Raw genomic sequence first — 23,624 nt, 5'->3', positions numbered from 1 at the left:
TGATTACAGCCAATGAGGCTCAGTTTGTCTTAGCTCCCCCTGTCAAAGGAAAACTTGGTGTTTGCAGGTTACCAACGTGTAATCCCAGAGTCTGACTGTAGCTCTGCTGTTCCCCCTCATAGCAGATATATAAGCAGGCCTACCAGTGAGACTCATTTATCACGTCTACAGTAAATCTTATAGTGCAATTCCTTCTGATTTTTCATTCTTTGCGAACTAAGCCTGTCTGAGGTCACAAGAGTGAATTGGTGCATGAATTATAGTTTATGCATTTGCAGCTCTGAACCACAAGAGAGCACTGTTGTTTCAGACTAACAGTATCAAAAGTGAAAACGAAAACAATTACTCACTTCTTTGTGTGGGTTTTTTTTTTTTTTATTTAAAAAAATAAGTTGTTAAACGCAGAACACTTGCTTTACAGGACATAAATTATTTACAAAAGCAAACAGAGGACATAAGAAAGAAATGAGATATACTGTAAGTGCACATCAGTATAAATAGAAGATAAATAGACAAAACGTCTTTTTAATTTTGCATCCATAGTCAGGGGTTCTGGCTTTTCTCGGGGTCAAAGTCATTGCAGCTTAGTTTTTGCTGGTATTAAAGAGGAGTCAGTTGTTCGCTGTGCTGGTGGAATGAGCGGGTTTCACTGTGGTAGAGGCTTTCTTGCTCTTTCTAGAGATGACAAAACAACAAAAAGGTCAGACATAAGATTCTTTACAACAATGTGGGTAAAAACAAGTTGAACTAATTAATACTGTTATTACTATTATTGCACATACTTACAGGATTTTAACCAGGAAGTTTTTAACCATCTTGTTGTTGGGGTTCAGGCAAAAACGGCCATTGTTGGTAGTGACACTGTTGAAGTTTACAGAGAGATAAGTTGCATCCAAATCTTATGATATTTCATTCCTTTTAAATGTGGTATTTTCTCGCAGCTACATGAACTACATACTAACATCAAATATATGACATCCTGCAATTCCACAAATGTTTGAAAGAAATTCTATGTCTCTTACACAATCTCCACTTTGCTACAGAAAATGGTTGCTGGGTAGATCTGAATGTCCTTGATTTCATTCGGCACGGCATTTCTGACACGCTGACACAGACACTGCTCTCCAGAATCAGTGCCTAGAGAGAACAACAAGGAAAGAAACATTTTCATTAAACTGTGATCCAACTGAACAGAATTCCATCTTACAGCCACCATGATTAGTCATAGCATATCAATAAATCATCAGAGCAAATCTCATATTGACCAGGTCTAATTAACTAGGGCTAATGTTGAGAATGATGGAAAGTCAAATAAAAACTTACGCTGGCTTTTAGCGATGCTGACCACAACAGCCAGGAGCAGAAACACTTTGATGATGCCAGACATTGTTTTTTTCTCTTTGGTCCAGATGACAGCAGTGCTGGGCAAAAAAGAGCTTAATTGTTGATTTGAAGATGGTAGAAAAAGAATATGTAAAAAGTGCAGCCAGAAAGATCAGCTGGTGTCAAAGAAAGCCAAGTAAGTGTAGAGTGGAGGCTGAGGTATGTGTTATATACTCTTTACCACTGACCTCATCATTCAGGGGAAATTCTGCAAGTGGAAAGTGAAATGTCAAAAGTCCCTATAGGAAAAAAAAAGAAGTTTATTCCACTTTCCTTTCCTACTGGTCTCCTTACTAATAATCTTACCACATTTGAGATTCTAAAAATACATTTGATATGTATGTGAATAGAAAAATTAAAAAATGCTCAAAAGAATGGTCCCATCCTACATGCGGTTGACCTTGGACATCAAAAATGTCTTTATACAGTTTGTGTAGATGAAAATAAAATAAATATTAGATCATATAGGTCACCTCATTACACTTTCCCATTTCTGGCGACAGTATTTGCAATATAATTAACAGAGAACTCTGCCATCAGCTTTGTGTCTTTCAGTTGAGGTGAACTGAGTTGATGGATCTGTGTCTGGATGTACATGTCATATCATTATACCCCTCCTGGCAGGATCAGGAGGATAAAGTGAAGTACAAAAACCATTTCATGTGATAGCAGACAGTGTTTTCATCTGTAGTTCTCATGTGGTTGAAGAAGTTTCTAAATTCTCTCAGTCTTCCTGTAGCTTAAGAAACTCTGAAAAAAAAAAAAAAATCTCTTCTGAGACCTCCTCATCTCCTTAAACCCCATCATGTTCGACTTCTATGCACCTTTATGGCCCTTTCTTACATGATATGCTGCACTTATTTAAGAGTTGCAGTATTTAATACGTGAACCAAGGATTTTTACAGCACTGAAAATATTCTGATGTTCTTTATTAGTCTTTCTTCCGATAAAGCCATCTGCCAACTAAATGTAATTGTTAGTACACTGAGTGCCATTAGTATGTTTTGAATTGGTCTGAGATTATTTCACAGCTACGGTGCTTACTTTGGCAAAACTGTTTCGATTTGACAAACTGGACAGACAAATGCCGTAGGTTTGCTCGGCGGTCGGTTCATCCATGACTTTTGGACATGAAGAGTAAACAGAGAGCTCAGACCAGAAAATGCACCCAGCAACGCAGCCGGCGGAAGTGCTGATCTGAGCCCTGCAACCTGTTTGGGAATAATAAGTGTGGTGCAATTCACAACTTGTGAACTCTTAGTCTTTAAATGTCACCAAGAAAGAGGAAACACTTCCAAACTGTTTCAAGTAGTAGCACGTATTTGAAAATGTTTGCATTTGTGTAGTATGTTAATAGAAACATAAATATTTGGCAGATTTGGTGCTTGCTTCATTTCATTCATGTACTATATGGACACTTTTTCTAACCATATATAAATGTAGTGGTCAGGGTTAAGGTTAAGGGAAATCCCCAAGGAATAAATATATACTGCTTGAGATTGTGTGTGTCTGTGATGGGTGTAGATGATTACAGCCAATGAGGCTCAGTTTGTCTTAGCTCCCCCTGTCAAAGGAAAACTTGGTGTTTGCAGGTTACCAACGTGTAATCCCAGAGTCTGACTGTAGCTCTGCTGTTCCCCCTCATAGCAGATATATAAGCAGGCCTACCAGTGAGACTCATTTATCACGTCTACAGTAAATCTTATAGTGCAATTCCTTCTGATTTTTCATTCTTTGCGAACTAAGCCTGTCTGAGGTCACAAGAGTGAATTGGTGCATGAATTATAGTTTATGCATTTGCAGCTCTGAACCACAAGAGAGCACTGTTGTTTCAGACTAACAGTATCAAAAGTGAAAACGAAAACAATTACTCACTTCTTTGTGTGGGTTTTTTTTTTTTTATTTAAAAAAATAAGTTGTTAAACGCAGAACACTTGCTTTACAGGACATAAATTATTTACAAAAGCAAACAGAGGACATAAGAAAGAAATGAGATATACTGTAAGTGCACATCAGTATAAATAGAAGATAAATAGACAAAACGTCTTTTTAATTTTGCATCCATAGTCAGGGGTTCTGGCTTTTCTCGGGGTCAAAGTCGTTGCAGCTTAGTTTTTGCTGGTATTAAAGAGGAGTCAGTTGTTCGCTGTGCTGGTGGAATGAGCGGGTTTCACTGTGGTAGAGGCTTTCTTGCTCTTTCTAGAGATGATAAAACAACAGAAAGGTCAGACATAAGATTCTTTACAACAATGTGGGTAAAAACAAGTTGAACTAATTAATACTGTTATTACTATTATTGCACATACTTACAGGATTTTAACCAGGAAGTTTTTAACCATCTTGTTGTTGGGGTTCAGGCAAAAACGGCCATTGTTGGTAGTGACACTGTTGAAGTTTACAGAGAGATAAGTTGCATCCAAATCTTATGATATTTCATTCCTTTTAAATTTGGTATTTTCTCGCAGCTACATGAACTACATACTAACATCAAATATATGACATCCTGCAATTCCACAAATGTTTGAAAGAAATTCTATGTCTCTTACACAATCTCCACTTTGTCACAGAAAATGGTTGCTGGGTAGATCTGAATGTCCTTGATTTCATTCGGCACGGCATTTTTCACACGCTGACACAGACACTGCTCTCCAGAATCAGTGCCTAGAGAGAACAACAAGGAAAGAAACATTTTCATTAAACTGTGATCCAACTGAACAGAATTCCATCTTACAGCCACCATGATTAGTCATAGCATATCAATAAATCATCAGAGCAAATCTCATATTGACCAGGTCTAATTAACTAGGGCTAATGTTGAGAATGATGGAAAGTCAAATAAAAACTTACGCTGGCTTTTAGCGATGCTGACCACAACAGCCAGGAGCAGAAACACTTTGATGATGCCAGACATTGTTTTTTTCTCTTTGGTCCAGATGACAGCAGTGCTGGGCAAAAAAGAGCTTAATTGTTGATTTGAAGATGGTAGAAAAAGAATATGTAAAAAGTGCAGCCAGAAAGATCAGCTGGTGTCAAAGAAAGCCAAGTAAGTGTAGAGTGGAGGCTGAGGTATGTGTTATATACTCTTTACCACTGACCTCATCATTCAGGGGAAATTCTGCAAGTGGAAAGTGAAACTTCAAAAGCCACACTCAAAACAAGGATTCATTCAATTTTCCTTCCCTAAAAGTCTTCTTACAGATAGTTTTCACAATTTTAGACTATAATAAACTAATTTTATTACGTCTGAGAGTAAAATATAAAAATTTTTGAAAAGAGTGTTGTCAACCTGCATGCACTTTACTTTGGACATCAAACTTGTATTTACACATTTTGTATAGATAAATCTTTTAGAATAGCTTTTCACATTTCCTTTATGCTGTTACCACAAAGAGTGGGCATTATAACAAATAAATCACATCAAAATGAATGTGAAATATTTGATTGCCTTACAGCAAGAAGGTTCTGGGTTCTGCGTGGAGTTTGCATGTTCCCTCCAGGTACTCTGGCTTCTGCCTGCCGTCCAAAGACATGCAAGTGTAGGTTAATTGTTGAGTCTGAAGTGCCTGCAGGTGTGAGCGGTTGTTTTTCTCTGTATGTCTCTTTAAGTCGCCCCTGTAATAGACCGGTGATCTGGCTGCAGCACACCCTATGATCCTGATGGATAGGTAGCACAGTGAAGGAGATGGGATGATCATATAGGTCACCTCATTTCACTTTCCCATTTCTGGCTACAGTGTTTGCAATATAATTAACAGAGAACTCTGCCATCAGCTTTGTGTCTTTCAGTTGAGGTGAACTGAGTTGATGGATCTGTGTCTGGATGTACATGTCATATCATTATAACCCTCCTGGCAGGATCAGGAGGATAAAGTGAAGTACAAAAACCATTTCATGTGATAGCAGACAATGTTTTCATCTGTAGTTCTCATGTGGTTGGACAACTTTCTAAATTCTCTCAGAGCAGCAGCCTTCCCTCTGTAACTCCAAGAAACTCTTAAATATAATCTCTTCTGAGACCTCTTCCTCCTTAAACCCCACAATGTCCAACTTCTATACACTTTTATTGTGTTCACTCATATGGTCTGGTGCACTTATATAATAGCTGCAGTATTTATTACTTACACCAAAGCCTTCTAGTGCACCAAATATGTACTGATGTCCCTTGCTTGTATTGCTTTGGATAAAAGTGTGCCAACTCAGTAATTGCTCATTATGTTGTTTCTGATTGATTTGGTGAAACATTTTTATTAGCAGTAAGCCTAGATATAGAGGGTATTTTATAAATGGCACCATAAGTGTAGCTGCTGAGCTTGCTTGCAGGATTATGTTTCATGTGCTTCTGTGGTTAACACCTCTTGTGTTAACTCAAATATGTGAGACGTTAGAAAAACTACACATGGTTTCATGTCTTCCACTGTATTTCCATGGAGTTCACACCAACACGACATTTTAGGTGAGAAAAAATCAGTAGGTATAGCTTTATGAGATTCTTATCTTAATTTGCTCACATTTTGAATTTGACATTTACATCACATATATCTGATATAATTTGCCCTCCTAAGGTCACTGATTTAAAAGGAAATGCTTGGTTTCAACAGAAATCCTGGTCAGCCAGTGAATTTCAGTTTTATGTCCTCTTTCATTTTCAAAAGATTTCCATCAGAATTGTTTTGGTCCCTTTCTTTTTTTGGGCATTTTCTCTTCTCTTTTCTTTTGTATCCCAGCCGCTGACACCACAAAGGTCACTGAAATTATAGTAAGACTGCTGCTTTGAAAATAAACCAGAGAATATATTATTTCTTATGGTCTTCTGAGCCAACTATTTTCCAGAATGAACAGTCACTCAAACACAACTCAACACCCAATATAAGTAATATTCCCTTATGTCAACATTATTGTATTATTTTAAGCTTCTAACTGATTATATTAATTTCACCTCAATATAGGAATATATTTTATTTCAACATTTTTTGATGACATTTTGGCTTTATTCATGAGTGGTAGCAGAGATGCACAAGGGAAGGAAGTGTAGGGGGAGACCAGGGTGTTATATAGAAGAAAGATCCCCAGCCAAGATGGGGGTTGGGTGCTATATTGTTTCATATCAAAATCTTTATTTAAAAAAATAATTCTAGTTTTCACATTACTTTCAAACTTTATATATATATATATATATATATATATATATATATATATATATATATATATATATATATATATATATATATATATATATATATATATATATATAGATGGCTGCAGCACCACTGATCATTTTGGTTTTAGTGTCTAGGTTTCAAAGTTACTATCTTATGTGAGTTGAAAATACGAGACAGCTCTGAAAAACCACAGCAAATCAAAATCATAAAATCAAAACTCCACACAAAAAATGTGGAAACAACAACTACACTTCAAATGATCTTAAAAGGCAGATAAAATCAGAAGATAAGCTGCTACATGTTAAACTTGAGATTTCATTTTTGCATTATGTTCTTTTATTATCTTCTTTTGACTTATGCTGATTTAAGAACAGGGTTATTCCCTCACAGTGAATTGTGTCGGGACTTTCACCTATTTCAGTATATGGAAGACACCAAAAAGGTCAATGGTCAGCATCTTTGCCTTCTGTCTTCACAAAAGACAGTTTAGAAATCACATTCAATCCTGTTACAATGCAAATATCTAATTGTGTTAATATATGAGTCATGAAGCTAGAATTTCTGTGATTGGCTAAATACTAGACTTGGAAAATACAACAGACGCAAAGAAATTGCACTCTGATGCAATTTCCCTCAGCAAGTTAGATTTTTAATATACGTGGCATTTACTTCTTGGGAACAGAAGAGCAAAATGTTCATGTCCGTGAAGTGCAGCTTGTTAAAATGTGCAGTTCAGGACTTATATAACCATTAGTTTTAGTCACAGATAGTAGGAAATATATTAGAGGTTGTAATGGAAACTATGTTTTTCCTTTTTGCCCTTTTTACTGTGGAGGGGCTCAGTGTGGGTTTGCATGTGCAAGAGATTTACAAACCACACACCTTTTTATTTATTCATATTTCCTTTTTGCAAGGTAGTGCATTGCTTCAACAACAGAAAAAATAAAAAACCAAAACCAAAAAACAACATGAAATGTGACCATGAACCAACAGGAACTAATAACATCAGCAGACTCACTTCCTCTGCAGACTTTGGGTGCTGTTTGGGTTTAGTTGCACTTCTCATTTCATTTGAAAAGCGATATTTACAATTAGTGATAAGATATCATGAAATCTAAAGTGAATGCTTTGTGAAAGTGACCCGTGGAGACCCCTGTCAAAGATTATTATATGATCTGATGATTATAATCTCTACATCAAGTCATTAATTTGGAAGCAGCATTTTTTTGTGCTGTAGCTGGTTGAAATTTAGCAGTTTAATGCAGCGTTTTCAAGAATATAGGGTTCAAATGCTCCTCTGAAAAAGAAAATCAAGAACGTTTGTCATACATATCAGTGATTTTGGGCTCTTGTCAGACAATGCTGATTGATCAATGTTTACACAATTACACAACCTGTCCAATAGACTAAGTAGAAGAAAAGACTCTGGACTGTGTTTCTTTAAACATGAATAAGAAACCTCTTATGGCACTCTGTTTTCAAAAGGAACTCTTTTGAGTGTTGCTGAGTTCATGCTGAAGGTTGAAAGGTCACACATTAGTTTCCTCTGACCTTCTCAGGGTTGTTCCCTTGTGCGGTTTGTTTCCTTCCACCGCAGTGCTGAACATTATTCCATTATTATCATATGTCAGGGATCCCATATTCTTCAGTGGGCTTGTTCTCCTCAAATACAGTAAAGCTAAAGGTAAGAAGGATGTTTTACTTTGGACAGGTCACGAACCAAAATGTGCATTATGTCCATGTTCACTGAAAAGATCTTCCTGTTTGACTGAACAATTCTGATTTATTACAAATTGGTTTTTGAGCCTGTCCAAACAGATAATCAACTGAGTCAGCTACTTTCCAGAATACATCAGTAAAATAAAAACTATAAAAACTAGGTGTGGTAATCTCTTTCCCCAACAACTTCAAGTTCTGAAGGCCATAATATAAATTAGGAAGGGTTGTGAAGCTTCTAATACATCCTAATATATTGATCCACTCACTCATCTTCTACTGCTTATCTGTTTTTGGACAATGGGGGGTGAGGGAGCCAATCCCAGCTCACACTGGGTGACGGCAGGGGTCACCCTGGACAGGTCACCAGTCCATCACAGGGCCAACACACAGAGACAGACAGAGACCAACAACCACTCACACTCAGACCTACGGACAATTTGGAGTCACCAATGTACCTAAATGTGCATGTCATTGGCCGGTGGAAGGAAACCACACAGAAAGGCCCCAGGCCTCAGGCCCAGGGATCAAACCCACAAATGTCTTGCTGTGAGGTAATAGCGCTAACCAATATGCCACTATGCTGCCCCATCCTAATTCAAAGATGGACGTATGAATTATGTTATTTTGCTCACAGCCATGAAAACATCCTATTTAATAATTATTCCTTGTCAGTCTGGATAATCTTTAAAATATAAGCCATCTCGGCTTATATCTTAATGATAAACTCGTTTCAGATTTAGATTCAAATTCTCAAAGTCAATTATCATTTGAAGGATTTTCTTCAATCAGAGACAAGGTGTGACAAAATAAAAAGTAAATGAAATAAAAATGGAGTTGTGTTATTTTAAGTTTTAACCAATATAAAGTATATAAGATAACTCAATTATTTGAAGGAATCATAGATCTTAACTTTGACTAAATTCTAAGTCAAAGCAAAACTTTTTTTTTTTTTTTTTTTTAAACTTTCCTTTATTTAAGGGAGGCAGACAGGAAGTGTTTAAGAGACTGTGGTGTGTTATACTGAAAACACCCAGCCGAGGTGGGGGAGGGTATCATACCTTTTTATATCCAACTCTTCATTTGACAAATAACTAAACAACGGATGTAACCAACTACACTGAGGTTGTGCAATGTTGAGAGAATATTTCTGGCAATATTGTTTATGATTTGAATTAATTATGACTTGACACCGCAAGGTTGAACAAAATCTATCACATTTAGTTTGTTTTTGGAGTCAGTAAAAAAAAAAATGGTTTGGAGAAGGTCCCTGATCCTTAAATCCGTAAATGACAGGTTGAAAACTGTTATGCAGCTCGAGATGCTTCAATATCATTAGTACTGAAAAGGACTGCCCTGCTTATTGGTGCTTTGATGTTATTAAATGTGTGATGAGTTGATTATGTAAAATATTTTCATGAAAAATGAATGCTATAAGCCTGCCCTCTAGTGTTTCAGTTTCAAAGCTACATCAGAGGTTTGCTTTGTGTCAGTTGTGTCTTCTGGCTTGCCAGATAAGTGGTTGGAAATGAATGAATGGATGTGCTTTCCAGAAAATCCTATTCAGACTCCTCAATGATCATCGAAGGAAATATATACAATTTCTACAGTTGAATTCAAATTCAGCATTAGTTAGTAAATTTGAAAGGTCAATTGATAAATTTATTTATCTATTGCTTGTAAAGTCATGATTGCAGTTTTCCTGTTTTTTCTTGTGATATACAGACAAATGTGTTGTTGAAACAGATGACACATCTTGTGTGTTTAGCTTGAGCGGTATCATCCTAGCTCAGATTGTGTTTCTCAGCACGCATGTTTACCAGCACAGGATCCCACGACAGTTCCCATAGAAACACCAGAGCCTGGCACCACTGAGAATAGAGTTCATTTTCAAAGGATTTACACATGCAAGGAACAAACAGCGATGACAAAATTTGGCTGAGAGCCCCCCCCCCCAAAAATGTGTTTATTCGTTCTTACTCAGTTCAGAGAACACAACATTATAAAAGGATTTTACAAGTCTGTCCATTTGAATCATGTTCTATGATCACCAGCATACTTTGAGTATAATACAGGGTTGCATATAACGGCATTGTTATAACACATGGACAATCTTGACAACATTTATTTGGCTCTATTTGTGTGGCTGTGAGCTATTGGTTATTGTATTACTGGTGTTTATCTGTATAATAGAGTTCTACACATCTCCAATGTGCCATGCATCAACAGAGAAAGATGATGATACTTTATATAGGAATGTCTTCTGACACTCTGTCTGTCCATGTCCCTCTTACATCTCAGCAATGGCAGGCAGCATACAGGCTCGTACCCGCGTCTCCCTCCATGCTGACCGGCAGTCAGAGATCCACTGGGAGATGAGGGACTGTTTGATGGTTGGGTTTTGCCTCTCCCCCTCTGCTCCTGTTGCTGCCGCGCCACCTCGTCCAGTCTGGAGCCTGGATAGGCTGTGTTTTGGAGAGACATTTGGTGCTGATGTGTTAGTGCTGGTGTCTAACTCAGGGCAGCTGCTCTTGCGTTGGTGTGGGAGGTCTGGGCTCGAGGCATGGGGGACACTGTGCGCTCTGGCTCGAGCCAAGCCCTCCCATCTACTCCCATGTTGCCTTGTAAACCTCCCCTCAACAAACGCCCTCGTCATACCTCCTGATAGGTTGTTGTGGTGTCCGTAAAGATACTCCAAAGGGTCAGAACTTCCAAGCATCAGCTCGCAGCTCAGTTCTCTCTCCCCTCCCTGCTGCACACCTACAGCTTGTGCCTCCACTGTGTGATTGGATTCAAAGGTGTTTGATGTAATCCCACTGTGCCGCGACAGCCTCAGCTTCTGGTGCACAGGATCCAGCTGAGGTGTGCTGATGTTGTCAGGGGACAGATCTCTTGTGGGGAAGGTGGGGTGGGCCAGGTGGCAGATGGAGAGGAGGTAGTCCTCTGAGGAGACAGACTGACTGTGGCTGGAGATGATGAGCGCATTGGCCTCTTTCAGATCCCTCACCGTCTCCTCTGTGCCCTCACTGATTGTGGGTAGCAAGAGTCTTCTCTTGGACAGCAGTCTGGACCGTGGCCGCATAGCTGGGAGAACGGATGAAAGAGGTCAAAACATAGAAGGATAATGGACAGCAGGAGTAGGATTTTTGCATTCATTTGTTCTGAGTTAGGCTTCTCTCATTTTGAAACAAACACCTTGTATGGACACATTCTTGTCCTATCCTTATAAAAACAAAACAAAGAAAAACAAACAATCTAACAATTTCATTTGCCAGCATTTCTGAGACTTATTGTTGAGGTTTTTACTCTTTTGTGTATCAGAAAGACATGAGAACATTAATATAATTTGAAGAACAGTAATTTTGAAATATAGTTTTTCTACATCTCTATGTGGAGAGGACATTGTCCTTTTGAACCATATCAATCCAATTTTGTACGCACATAAGCTTTCCTCCTCTCTCCCCTTTCAGATACCATCCCCTGCTTACTTTGGAACGGCAGACTAAAATACAAACAATCTCTGCGAGGAGTAGTGAGAGGCCACATAAATGGATTTCTATTTCAAATGCCTTCTTTGTTGTGTAAAGCCACAAAATGTATCAGCCTCTAAATGTAACCCCACATTGTTACCCTGATCACAGCCTGCAATTTATTTTTGTCTCCACCTCATACCAAAAATAGTGCATGCCAAACAAAAATACCAGCCTCTCCCAGTTTCTTCCAAGGTGTAACCGTGGCTAAATTTAGACCACACCTTTGGTATACAGCAGCTAAATCTGGCTCCACAGCAGCAGCTCTCGACTGAAGCACAGAAAAGGCAGTCTGTGTATTTTCATCTTGAGCATGATCAGTAATTATGCAAGGTTTTCTGCACAATTTGCTCTCACACTCACCTGCTTAGAGATGGGTCTTTGCTGAGACCTTTCTTCTTTCCTCTCCTTTTGCAATTTCCAATATCAGTCTGCAGGCTTCAGGTAGCTAGATATGCTTTCTTTATTAAATATATATATGACAGTGTCTCCAGCCAGGGAGGCTGCTTTCTCTTGTAGCTCCAACTGTCTCTGACCAGAAGCAGTGGCAGAATGCAGATTTATCTTCTCCTCACATCCCTCCTCCTCCTTTCCTCCCTCCCTCTCTATCTCTCTCCCTCTGTTATGCTCTCTTACTTTTGGTTTGCCCTCCTTCCCTGGTTCTAAAAATAGACACCATCCATTCCCTCAGCACTGTCAGTGGCCAACTGTATAGATGGAGAGAGAAAAACAAAGCAAGAGAGGGAGGGAAAGCAGAAAAAGAAAGGACAAAGTATAGAAGAGGAAATTGATGTGGTTGGATTGAAAGAAAAATGAGATGAAGGGAAAACAAAACAAACAGGAAACTGGATATTTGTATTGTGCTATTTCTGAAAATGACCGAGTGAATGAAGTCATTCTGTGCAATTTGTCTAAATCTGTTGAAATGAATGAAGCCTTTTGGCAGCAATCTATATACTGCGGAGTTGTTATGAACAGAGTTTCCTTTTTATCTAAAGCATCATACAAATCATTTCATACGCATGTTTACTTGTGCAGTGTGTGTACTTTTAACTGAGGTCACAGGACTACTTCTCTTGAAAGCTTTCCCCCCAAAGATTCATGATAGTAAATGTCAAGCCAAGTGAAATAAGTTTTTATTTCTACAGCCTAATATTTCAAATCGCAAATTTGCTGCGAGGAGTTTGTACCAGTCTATGCAGCTTTACAACACTGGCCAAAATTTCTCTGGAGCATTCAAAGTAATGCTCAACTGGCTCTGCAGAAAAAAACTGGAAATGAGGAAATTATTTGGTTATCGTTGGGGGTTATATGAATAGAAATAGAAATAAAAAGCGAAAGTAGATTTAGTAGGCACTGCAACACTGCACTGTTTTTGATTATGTGAAAGAAATATTCTGCATTTTTAAAATGACAACTTTCGTGTCACACTCAGACCACCATAGGTAGAACACTTTGGCATTTTAACCTGCAGAGCTGCTTGTGGGCTTGTGTGTATCCAGTAAATGAAGGTGAAGGCCTTTTTGTCTAGATTTGATGGTAGGAGGTGCAGCTACATCAAACTAAATTACGCAAATTCTTTTGTGAGAAATGGCCTGGTTGACCCCAAGGGTGGGTTAAATGTTAAATTTAAAGAAGACTTTAAACGTAACTAGCCAATGCACCAATTTTGTTTAGAAGGCCAGGCATCCTGAGCATTGGTGTGAAGCCATGATTCTTCTGAGCCATTAATCTCCCACTGACTGAGTTTCCCAGGTGTTAATTAGACTTTTCACCTGTTTGAGCTTCACCAGATGGGTCTTCACTGTGATGGCTACTGATATCCATATGATTAAGAGTTTTAAAGAAAATTTATTCTAATGTCACTAAAATACAAACAACAGCTGTTATTTGAATTGATGTTTAAATGCAAATTTAAGCAAAATGTTACAGCACAGGGCCTTTTTGCAATTTCCTGTGATTCTGATTACTGATTTCATTTTGACATTCAGAAGCATATTTCTCTGACGCATGGCATGAGTTATATTGAGCATATCATTTGTATAATCCTGGAGGCAAAAAGTCTTAAATTACAAAGTGATTCAGGCCTCTGACCACTGTGATAAATCAGTTACAACTTTACACAGGTCAACGTTTTAAACAAATGCATTAATTATATTTTGCAAATATAATCGCTGGTTTCTTTGTGAAGTCTGAATTTAGTGAAGAAAACTACTATTAAATACACATTTTACAATAGATGTAACTAGATATAATATTAACAGGCAAATACTTAAATCACTTGTCTCTGTCGGTCTCTGTGTCTTGGGAGAACAGCCTTCAGTTGCGTGTGTGTGTGAGAGAGAGAGAGTAAGTGTGTTGGGGGCAGCTAAACTTGATGAGTCACGTCTTCTTTGCATTCAGCCTATAAAAAGATCCCTGTCTTTTTATGGAACTCTAATGGACTAGTCACAAGGAGCTAAATTAGCCTCAAAGAAACACACAGAGACGCAAACGGTCACATAAACAACCCTGCTTGTACGACTCTTTGTTATGGGCTTGACAGACCCTTGGGCACCACACTGACTGCACTCATTGATTCTGCTAATGACAAACTGGAAGCACAACATCAACAGCAATGGGAAAAATGTACATCCTCGAAACAACAAGCACACACACCCCAGATATGAGGGTTGTTGTGCTAGTTGGTCTGTGTCTGTTTATGGGGAAATAGGCGTTTCACAGGAATATCCTTATATGGAGCTCAGACATGAGTGTCTTTTAATGTAGCAATCAAAGAGGTAATTGCTTAGGAAAACAAAATGATGGTGATATACAAAGTATAAAACAGTCCTCATGCTGGGAAAAGCCCTCATGAAAATGCTGCAAGATTGTAAATGACTGCATGCTTGTATTAAGGATGGAATGAAAATAAATACATTAAGCATTAATGAAGTGTTAATAATACATACATGATGGCAGCAGATGTTAGGTACGTAAATCTGGGATCAAAAACAGTTTATTTCTGAAAAGGCACACCTATGTTCCAAGGCAAAAGGAAAGTTAAACACTTCTGGTCATGTTTACCACTTATCTTGTTTGTCATGAATTCCTTGTCCTCATTCACTTATGGGTTGAATAACAGTTACATTGATATGGGTGAATGTTTATGTCTTATGGCTGATAAAAGCTTCACTGTGTAGAGAGCAAGACACTCTGAGTTGAAAGAGGGATAGAGGGGAAGGCTCTTGTTGTTCAGCCTGGTTATTGATTTTATCAGTGAGCTTTCAGCTGCCTAAGGGATCCAGAGGAATAGGACACAGACATCCTCTGAGGGGAAGGGAGGAACTTTTTCTCAGAAAATCAATTTAGGAATAAATATGTTCCATGGCAATTGGTGAGAGTAATACAAGTATGATGCAATCCAACAGCCCTACATATTGACAATACATTTGCTTGCTTTTCTCTATAACATTCAAATATTAAAGTAAACCACAGAAACAAAATTCATATTCAGATACCATCAGAAAACAAAACTCATCATAATCGAACACAACCTTTGGCTTGTAAGGTGCTGTTATTAGTCTACTTTACCATTTTGTCCTTTTGTCATTTTTACACGCTTTAAAACCAATAGCAGGGTTTGTTATCCAAATGTTATACAAAATTTATTGTACCAATTACTACTTAATGTATTACTACTCTATAACTTGTATTAAAATGTCTCCTGATACATCACAACTCCAGATGTCCAGAGTTAAACATGAGGCCCCTGCCAGATAAGCTGCTTTATACCCCCCCTTATACTGTTTTGTGTTCATGTTTTTTTTTTTTTTTGTTTTTTACGTCTGTAAGCTTTGAATATGTGATCAACTGTAATCAACACTGATACTGTTACTATTTATGGATCCAGTTCTTTACAGTTTTTCCATAAAACTTCAAACTTTTTTTTTTGACATTTTTTCCAACTAAAAAGTTGAAATAGAATAATCAGTTAAAGAGAAGTAAACAGCAGTTATTGCTGTTGTCGCCCTAACTCACACACATGCACAAACACAAACACACACACACACACACACACACAGTTGTAACCATAAAGTTCAAAACACCATATTTGACAACTTTTACAGGTGTTCTACCTGGAGGTGCTGTGGCTGCACACCCACAGTGACCCGCTATTACTGGACTGAATGACAGATTAATGACGTTACCTTCAATCATCATTATAAATGAGGGTGCTGTTTATGTCCGACATGTAACTGTTCACTAAATCTGACTGTGTTTAATGTTTATATCCGACATGTAACTGTTCACTAAATCTGACTGTGTTTAATGTTTATATCCGACATGTAACTGTTCACTAAATCTGACTGTGTTTAATGTTTATATCCGACATGTAACTGTTCACTAAATCTGACTGTGTTTAATGTTTATATCCGACATGTAACTGTTTACTAAATCTGACTCTGTGTTTAATGTTTATATCCGACATGTAACTGTTCACTAAATCTGACCGTGTTTAATGTTTATATCCGACATGTAACTGTTCACTAAATCTGACCGTGTTTAATGTTTATATCCGACATGTAACTGTTCACTAAATCTGACCGTGTTTAATGTTTATATCCGACATGTAACTGTTCACTAAATCTGACCGTGTTTAATGTTTATATCCGACATGTAACTGTTCACTAAATCTGACCGTGTTTAATGTTTATATCCGACATGTAACTGTTCACTAAATCTGACCGTGTTTAATGTTTATATCCGACATGTAACTGTTCACTAAATCTGACCGTGTTTAATGTTTATATCCGACATGTAACTGTTCACTAAATCTGACCGTGTTTAATGTTTATATCCGACATGTAACTGTTCACTAAATCTGACCGTGTTTAATGTTTATATCCGACATGTAACTGTTCACTAAATCTGACCGTGTTTAATGTTTATATCCGACATGTAACTGTTCACTAAATCTGACTGTGTTTAATGTTTATATCCGACATGTAACTGTTCACTAAATCTGACTGTGTTTAATGTTTATATCCGACATGTAACTGTTCACTAAATCTGACCCTGTGTTGGCCCCCAGTTTTCACCCTCTGCTGTAACCATGGCGACAAACTCGCCTGTTAACCGGGTAGCGACTCTTGCTAACTGGCTGGCTAGCATCACAGCTAACATACCTCCTGTTAGGAAGACACCTTTATTCTTTTGCCCAGCCAACATCTTGAGATAGTTAGTTGCAGGGGTGGACAGTAACGAAGTAAATTTCCTTTAGGACTGTACTTAAGTACAGTTTTTGAGTATCTGTATTATTTTTGTGGGACACTATTACTTTCACTTCACCACATTTACATTTACATTACATTTACATTTTCACCAAATATTGTAGTTTTTACTCCACTACATTTCTATTGATGCTCTCGTTACTCGCTACTTTTGCACTAGTCTAACATTACTGTTCATTGTCTGTTCATTCATCCTCTGTGCTTGTTCCAGGTAAGAATACGGCCACGGTGTATAATCCTCATCCTACCTGGATTATTTCTCCATAACAATCGGCTCATTCTTCATTATACATCGTGGCCGTATTATTACCTGGAACACGCATTAGCTTGTATCCAGAGTTTGGATGTCTTCTGTGGACATCACTGACAACAACACGGTCCACCTCCTCATCAGTCACAGCTGAATACAGGTCTGTCTTTCTGCGCACACACACACACACACACAAAACATTAACAACAAGTAGGTGAAGGCCTTGTGTGTGTTGTTGTGTCTGAAGCGGTGGAGTACTTCTAAATTTGCGGTCAATATCTTTGTCGAAAAGTGCGGAAATTAAGCCAACAACGTAAATAAACCCCCGTCTCTCTCTCTCTGTTACCTGTCTGCAGCTGCAGCCCTCTCCTCTCTGTCTCTTCCTCTCTGATGGAGCTACCAAACTCAGCTGTTTCTGTCAAAGTTTTGTGTCGGACTTTAACACAAGCTAGGCTAATGGAGGTTAGCATTAGAGCTGACCAGTTAGCTTACGTTACAAGCTAACTGCGCAGTTTCTTACCTTTCTCGACGTTTCTCGTCCCAAGTTCACCGTCACCACCTTTTTAAAAATATTTGTTTAGGACATTTCTTAACTCTTTATTTTCCACTAGAGACTAGACCAGACCAGAAATAACACGTGGAAACAGATTCTGTATGAGATGTGTCTCTTTTTTTTTTTTTTTTTTTTAGATCAGAGCAATATTTCAAAATATTCTGACACCATACTATCAAAAATACGTTGGCTTGAAAGTGGTACAGTTTTTTTTTTATTTTGTAGTATTAATGTATTATTTTGTCTTTGCGTTTTTGTCCTTAAGCCCAAAGCAAGAGCTTTCTACAGTAGACACAGTGCCCTCTCAAGCAGCAAGCTCTCTACAGCAAGCTGTATCACAAGCAAAGCCTTCTGGCTATTCAGGTAAAAAAACGTGTGTCGTGCTTTGCACTTCTAAGTTGTAAGAGTTTTACCTTCACCACATCGCAGAATGTACATACTATTCCATCAAAATGAAGCGGAATATATTTGTGCTGTGCTGCATTAAATGTATAGAAAAGTGGAAAGGACAATCTGGTGTTATATCTATTCTAGCGATATGAATTTAACTGTGAACAGATGTTTTGTCACATCATAACACATAAAGGTGTTAAATTAAACAACTGCCTCGTTTTTTAAAAGTCATTTTGTCAATAATCATAAACATTAAGAACAAATTTTTGCAATTTAAACTGCAGACAAATTCTGTAAAATGTGTAAATGTTACTTAAATACAGTCCATAAATAAGTTTGAAAACGTATTCAGAAATTACCTTGAAAAGCCACTGGATCAGCTGAGATTTTTCAGTTTGATGCAGTCAGAGTCTATGTAAAACTTAAAAAGAAGGAGAGAATAAAATTAAATGACCATATTAATAATCATCAGTAGATTGCCTGAAGTTTGCTAATAAAAGAAGATCTGCAAGTAAAGTGTACTTGATTATCGCTCTTGTAGAATTTACTTTTCTCAGTGCAAAAACTTTCCGAGGTTTTCAGTGTGTCAGCCAATCATTTCCTGAGCTGGTCTCAAAAAAAGTTGGATATTTTGTAAAGTCATGCTGACTCATGTGCTGCACATACTTGTCATTATGTGCTTAACATTATTGCTTCTTGCTTCAGATCTCAGCGGTGGCAGTGATTTTAGAGTTTGGATCTCAAAGGTAATGTGCACTTATCCTGGTATTCTCATTTTGTCAGGATACATTACAAGACACCGAAAAAGGGCTAATTGGAGTGAATACGGACAATATAAATACATGAAACCAGTCTCCCTCTATGTACCAGATATTGCACTACTAAGAAAGTGAAAGTGTTTCAAGCTAAATATAGATCAAGGAAAAGTTCTAATCATAGCGTACAGATATCCACAACTGATGCCACAGGGCAGCAGCTGTCTCTTGAACAAAATCACATAAGACTGACATTTTGCAAAATTCCACAGGCGCTTTAACTTTAATAAATATTAAAAATTAAGTTCTTTTTCATATGTACATATATCGTACAGATAGATGCATAGGTGCTTTTGCAATTACTGCAAGTTAGAGATGTACAAATACTAAAACTTTCAGAAAAAAAAAAAAAAAAATACCGTCCCTTAAAGCTTCTATGTGGATACATTTAATACAAAACAGGCTTATCATATTTCTTCAACGTGTCATTTCTGACAACAAAAGCACTGTACTGATAAAAGAAAAACAAAATTGCAATCAAAATTTTTTTTCTGTCTTCAACAAGTCTGTTTTTACAATTAGCTTAGTGAGATATATAAATATATTATCAAAATCCAGGAAGCACCAAGTGTTCGTCAATGTCCCTCACCTGCAGCTTGACTTCCTGAGTGAGGAAAGCCCTTGTGCAGTCAGGCAGACTGCTCTGCAAAAGGCAGCAAGATCCAAGTAGTGTAAACTTTCACAATGAAATTAAACTAAAAAGGAAACTTTGACTTTTGATAGTTTGACATGATCATTATTGCTGTCACACCTTCAAAAGGCTCCATATATCAGTGTGTGCAGAGTGCTGGCCACTTAAGGGCACATTTTCATTTTGCGCAACAGCAGCCATTATCAGGGAGCTGAGAGGCATTCATATCCGTTTGGGGGGAACTGGGCTGCAGTCCTGGGCAGTAATATAATATTGGATGGAAATTTGGATTGTAGCTTGTAGGTTCTGTTGTCCCATAAGTGCCAGTACGGATAAAACCATTTTACAAACTACTTTATATCTTATCTACATCATCCATTGAATGAATCCTCAAACAAGACTGTGGGCGATTAAGAGGGATCAAAGCTTGGCTTTGTAAAGTGCTGGTCAAACTGGAAGCACACTTTTCCCCTCTGTTTGTCTTTTTCTGTTTACACGCGCAAGGTGATTTGTTTCAAATCTGCAGCAGTCTGTAGTCTAAAGGGCTTTTCTTTTTTCATTGCAACTATTCAAACATTTAGACACAATATAATCTCTCTGCAGCACGCCTGATTGTCATGATAGTGATATGACAGAGAAGTTATTTTTCTCATGGGGAAGTCTGATAGAGAGCTTGAAGGCAATTCACAGGGGGAAAAAGAAAATGTTCATCTCTATAAGAGAAATGAAGTGGCTTGGTCTATCGCGCTGCATGGGCTCTCTTCATCCTGAGGAGAAAGTTCCTTTTCTCCTCCAGAAGCTCCTGAATGCGCTTGTTCCTGGTTCTTTCACTGAGGTAAACCCGGCGCTTGGAGATCAGGTTGCTCTGAGAGATGTCACTGTCTGTGCCTGTTATCCTGTTTAATGAGATATCAATGGAGTTGTTCTCGCTCTTCTCCTCTGCTCTCCCCTGAGGACTTATAGTAGAGCCTGTGGCGGTCATGACTAGAGGGGTTTCTGCTGTGAAGGGAGTTGGGGCAGTGATGGATTCTGAGGTTGGTGGGGGAATGCTCACAGGAATGTATTCAGAAAGATCCTGCCAGGGTGTGGAGGCCAGATCTGTCATGTCTTCGCTGTTGATGGTTGGGATCACCATTGTGAGGCCATCATCCAACACCATGGTCTCACTGACCATTCCAACATGGCTGTACGATATGGTGATGCCATCGCCACTGAGAACAGACCCGCTAGTTATTGTGAAATCACCGCTGGTAGTCATGGTAACATCACTGTATGGACTAGCTCCACTGGGAATTGTCATATCATCAAAATTTTGAGCAGATGTTGCAAGATCACCCAAAGTGCTAGGTGTTACCAGTTCAATGTCTGTGCTGTCATGGTTCCATGGCAGAGTTGCAGTTGTACCTTCGGTCTCTGTATTGTTGAATGTCACATTGACTGTTGACCTAGGGACAGGCGATGGATCATACAGACTAGTAATAGAGGAAATAGTGGAGGTAAATGACACTCTGGTTGGGGGAGCTGTGGTGTAATAAGACGATGTTGATGTAAGAAGTGTTTTGTTTTTTGGATTTGTCTTGTTCATTGTGCCCTTCGTCTTACTGACCTTTACCTCTGAGGCTGTAGCATTTTTGGGTCCGGGTTTTAGGTTCTTCTTTTGGTTTGGCTTGGTTTGTGTTTGCTTTGGCACCTTTGGCTTCAGCTGCTTGTTTTTTTTGGGACTCGCTTTTGATGGACCTGCCTTTTTGGTAGATGTTTTAAGTTTTTTCTCAGGAATGAGTTTATCTGGAGTTGTCTTTTTGGGACTTGGCTTATCTGGAGTTGTCTTTTTGGGACTTGGCTTATCTGGAGTTGTCTTTTTGGGACTTGGTTTATCTGGAGTTGTCTTCCTCGGTGCGGTCTTTTTGGCAGTGGTCTCTTTGGGGTTGCCGTTGGCAGGAGTATTCTTTTTTGGAACAGCATTTGTTTTCGTTTTGGGACTGACCTTAGTATTTTTCACTGCAATATTCTTCTTTGGATTGATCTTTGGTGGAATCACCTTTTTGGGATTTTTCTTTGGAGGGATTTTCTTCATGGGCTTGGATTCCAGGAGGGTGTCTGCTTTTGTGGTATTTTCTGTTGGATTTGAGACTGTTGGCTTGGTGGCTGCTGTAAGGTCTATAGTAGTTGTTATACCAGATGTGGCTGGGCTATTTGTAGTGATCTGTAACTCCAGATCTGCACTTTCTTCTGTGTCTGGAACAGGCAGTGGGTGGGGATGAGCAGTGGTGCTGGGAGAGGTTGTAATAATTGAGGCGGTTGTCATGGAAAAGGTGGTAGGGAGGGCAGGAGCATCGGTGGCAGATGATAGATGACTTGTGATCACGTCTGAGCTGCTGAGAGAAGTTGGGGTGGAATGAGGGATTGGTGTGGTAAATGTAGAAGGATGAGCTGAAATGGTGGTGGGTGGAGGAGTTTTAACACTCGGTCGGGTGGAGGTGGTGGTGGTTGTTCTGGAGATGAGGTTGGGTGGAGGCAATGTTATGGTGACATTGCTGCAGGTCTTGCAGCACATGCGCCGGATGTCCGGTAGGGAGCAGTAGCGCTTCAGCGTCTCCATACGACAAAACATGGACCGATCTCCATGACAACGCTGGCCTGTGAAAGAGAAAACACAGCTGAGACTGGGTGCAGCCAATGGGGAGAAACTATTAAGGGGTGATATGTGTGTATGTGATTGCTGAGATATGTCCTTGTGCTTGAAAAAATATGTACCAATAAGATACAGGTGAGTTTGTGTGCATGTTAGCTTTTACAGAAAGTACACAAACGCATGTGTGTGTGTGTGTTGGTTCCACACCGTGCAGAGTACAGTAGTAAAGCCAGACCATTAGCAGAGAATGCAGGAAGGAAGAGGAGAAAAACCCAAACATCAAGAGCAGTCATGAGATTAGTCCAGAGCAACTGAAATGGAAAAAGAAGGGTTGCCAGTCTTGTGTTGTAAATATAATTCTTTCTCATCTAAAACATCTGATGCCTATTTTTTTTCTTGCTCCAGCAGCTTTGTGTTGTCTTTCTTTCAGGTGTGCATCAAACTTCAGTTCCATTATAAAACTCTACCACTTGACATGCACCCTTTTTGTACCATGCCAGCAACAATAAGCGTGTTCTCCTGGCAATGTGCTTTGCTAAAAAAAAAAAACAAACAAACAAAACAAAACAAAAAAACCATCAAGCCAGTGAACGTTCCTAGTGAGAGAAAGATCACACTTTTTAAAACATTTTTATTGATACAACTTTGCTGTTGAGAATGACAGGAACTGAAACAATGAGATGTACGCCCCCCACCCCAATATATAGATATATTCTTTTCTTAAGAAAAATAATTCAACTGTATTGAAAGTTACAAGTTCACAGTCACTTTGGTAAAACACTTCATTACTTTGAAATCAACCGGTCAATCTGTTTATCAATTGAAAAAAAAAAACAAAAACAAAAAACAAACAAACAAAAAAAAAACCCACTATGAAATACATAAATTATATTTGTTGTTTAAATAAAATACATAATTTCCATGATGATGTAAAAATTGGAATGGCACATTAAGTGTCATATGAAACATTTACAAAACATTAATAAAATTTCCCTGATAAATCAAAGTGCATATAGACGCAGTGCACGTAGTCCATCTGAATGTTTCTTCAACGTTAGCCAAACGTTAGCCAGCCCCACGCAGCAGGCCAGTGAAGCCACAAAACAGTTACCCATAGTATAGAATATTATAGAAGAAGATAACAGTCATGAACATTATTAATTACAGTCAACACCAATGTTATATACAGTATCGCACTGCTAGGTCTGGCTTGGTCTCATACAGTCCAACTCCAGCAGAAGGAAACCTTGGATAGCTCGCTACATAGTCACAACAGAAATATGTGATCA

At 38.4% G+C, this 23,624-nt stretch overlaps 4 protein-coding genes across 8 annotated transcripts in view; all 4 read right to left on the bottom strand.

Annotated features, from left to right (window-relative positions):
• Positions 1-359: 359 nt before the first annotated feature.
• On the bottom strand, positions 360-1,547 carry LOC115050220 (C-X-C motif chemokine 10-like). The gene is made up of 4 exons (XM_029513018.1): positions 1,324-1,547; positions 1,023-1,137; positions 787-861; positions 360-675 (listed from the first exon to the last, which is right to left on the bottom strand). Exons 1-4 carry the CDS (start codon positions 1,385-1,387, stop codon positions 612-614), a joined length of 318 nt encoding a protein of 105 aa, XP_029368878.1. The 5' UTR covers positions 1,388-1,547; the 3' UTR covers positions 360-611.
• A 1,720-nt stretch (positions 1,548-3,267) lies between these two features.
• LOC115050214 (C-X-C motif chemokine 10-like) lies at positions 3,268-4,442 on the bottom strand. Its single transcript, XM_029513009.1, has 4 exons — positions 4,231-4,442; positions 3,930-4,044; positions 3,694-3,768; positions 3,268-3,582 (listed from the first exon to the last, which is right to left on the bottom strand). The coding sequence occupies exons 1-4, from the start codon at positions 4,292-4,294 to the stop codon at positions 3,519-3,521; spliced, it is 318 nt and encodes a 105-aa protein (XP_029368869.1). The 5' UTR covers positions 4,295-4,442; the 3' UTR covers positions 3,268-3,518.
• A 5,762-nt stretch (positions 4,443-10,204) lies between these two features.
• Positions 10,205-12,306, bottom strand: LOC115050099 (uncharacterized). The gene is made up of 2 exons (XM_029512834.1): positions 12,152-12,306; positions 10,205-11,342 (listed from the first exon to the last, which is right to left on the bottom strand). Exon 2 carries the CDS (start codon positions 11,338-11,340, stop codon positions 10,549-10,551), a length of 792 nt encoding a protein of 263 aa, XP_029368694.1. The 5' UTR covers positions 11,341-11,342; positions 12,152-12,306; the 3' UTR covers positions 10,205-10,548.
• Positions 12,307-17,699: 5,393 nt separating this feature from the next.
• LOC115049921 (A disintegrin and metalloproteinase with thrombospondin motifs 2) overlaps positions 17,700-23,624 on the bottom strand; it is a 102,904-nt gene continuing 96,979 nt past the window's right edge. For all 5 annotated transcript variants that reach the window (XM_029512543.1, XM_029512546.1, XM_029512545.1 and 2 more), the window contains one exon: positions 17,700-22,340. In XM_029512543.1, coding sequence (XP_029368403.1) covers positions 20,443-22,340 — 1,898 coding nt within the window. In that variant the 3' untranslated portion in view covers positions 17,700-20,442. The remainder of the gene's footprint in view (positions 22,341-23,624) is intronic.

This window comes from Echeneis naucrates, chromosome 10 (assembly GCF_900963305.1).
Source record: "Echeneis naucrates chromosome 10, fEcheNa1.1, whole genome shotgun sequence".
In the NCBI taxonomy this organism is placed as follows: Eukaryota; Metazoa; Chordata; class Actinopteri; order Carangiformes; family Echeneidae; genus Echeneis; species Echeneis naucrates.
This window is presented reverse-complemented; position numbering and strand designations above follow the sequence as displayed.

Excerpts from the sequence above, each read along its gene's own strand:
- LOC115050099 (XM_029512834.1), bottom strand. The coding sequence starts at position 11,340 with ATGCGGCCACGGTCCAGACTGCTGTCCAAGAGAAGACTCTTGCTACCC.
- LOC115050214 (XM_029513009.1), bottom strand. The coding sequence starts at position 4,294 with ATGTCTGGCATCATCAAAGTGTTTCTGCTCCTGGCTGTTGTGGTCAGC. Across the intron at positions 3,769-3,929 it reads TGTGACAAAGTGGAGATTGT|TGTCACTACCAACAATGGCC; the intron begins GTAAGAGACATA and ends AAACTTCAACAG. Across the intron at positions 3,583-3,693 it reads AACTTCCTGGTTAAAATCCT|AAAGAGCAAGAAAGCCTCTA; the intron begins GTAAGTATGTGC and ends TATCATCTCTAG.
- LOC115050220 (XM_029513018.1), bottom strand. The coding sequence starts at position 1,387 with ATGTCTGGCATCATCAAAGTGTTTCTGCTCCTGGCTGTTGTGGTCAGC. Across the intron at positions 862-1,022 it reads TGTAGCAAAGTGGAGATTGT|TGTCACTACCAACAATGGCC; the intron begins GTAAGAGACATA and ends AAACTTCAACAG. Across the intron at positions 676-786 it reads AACTTCCTGGTTAAAATCCT|AAAGAGCAAGAAAGCCTCTA; the intron begins GTAAGTATGTGC and ends TGTCATCTCTAG.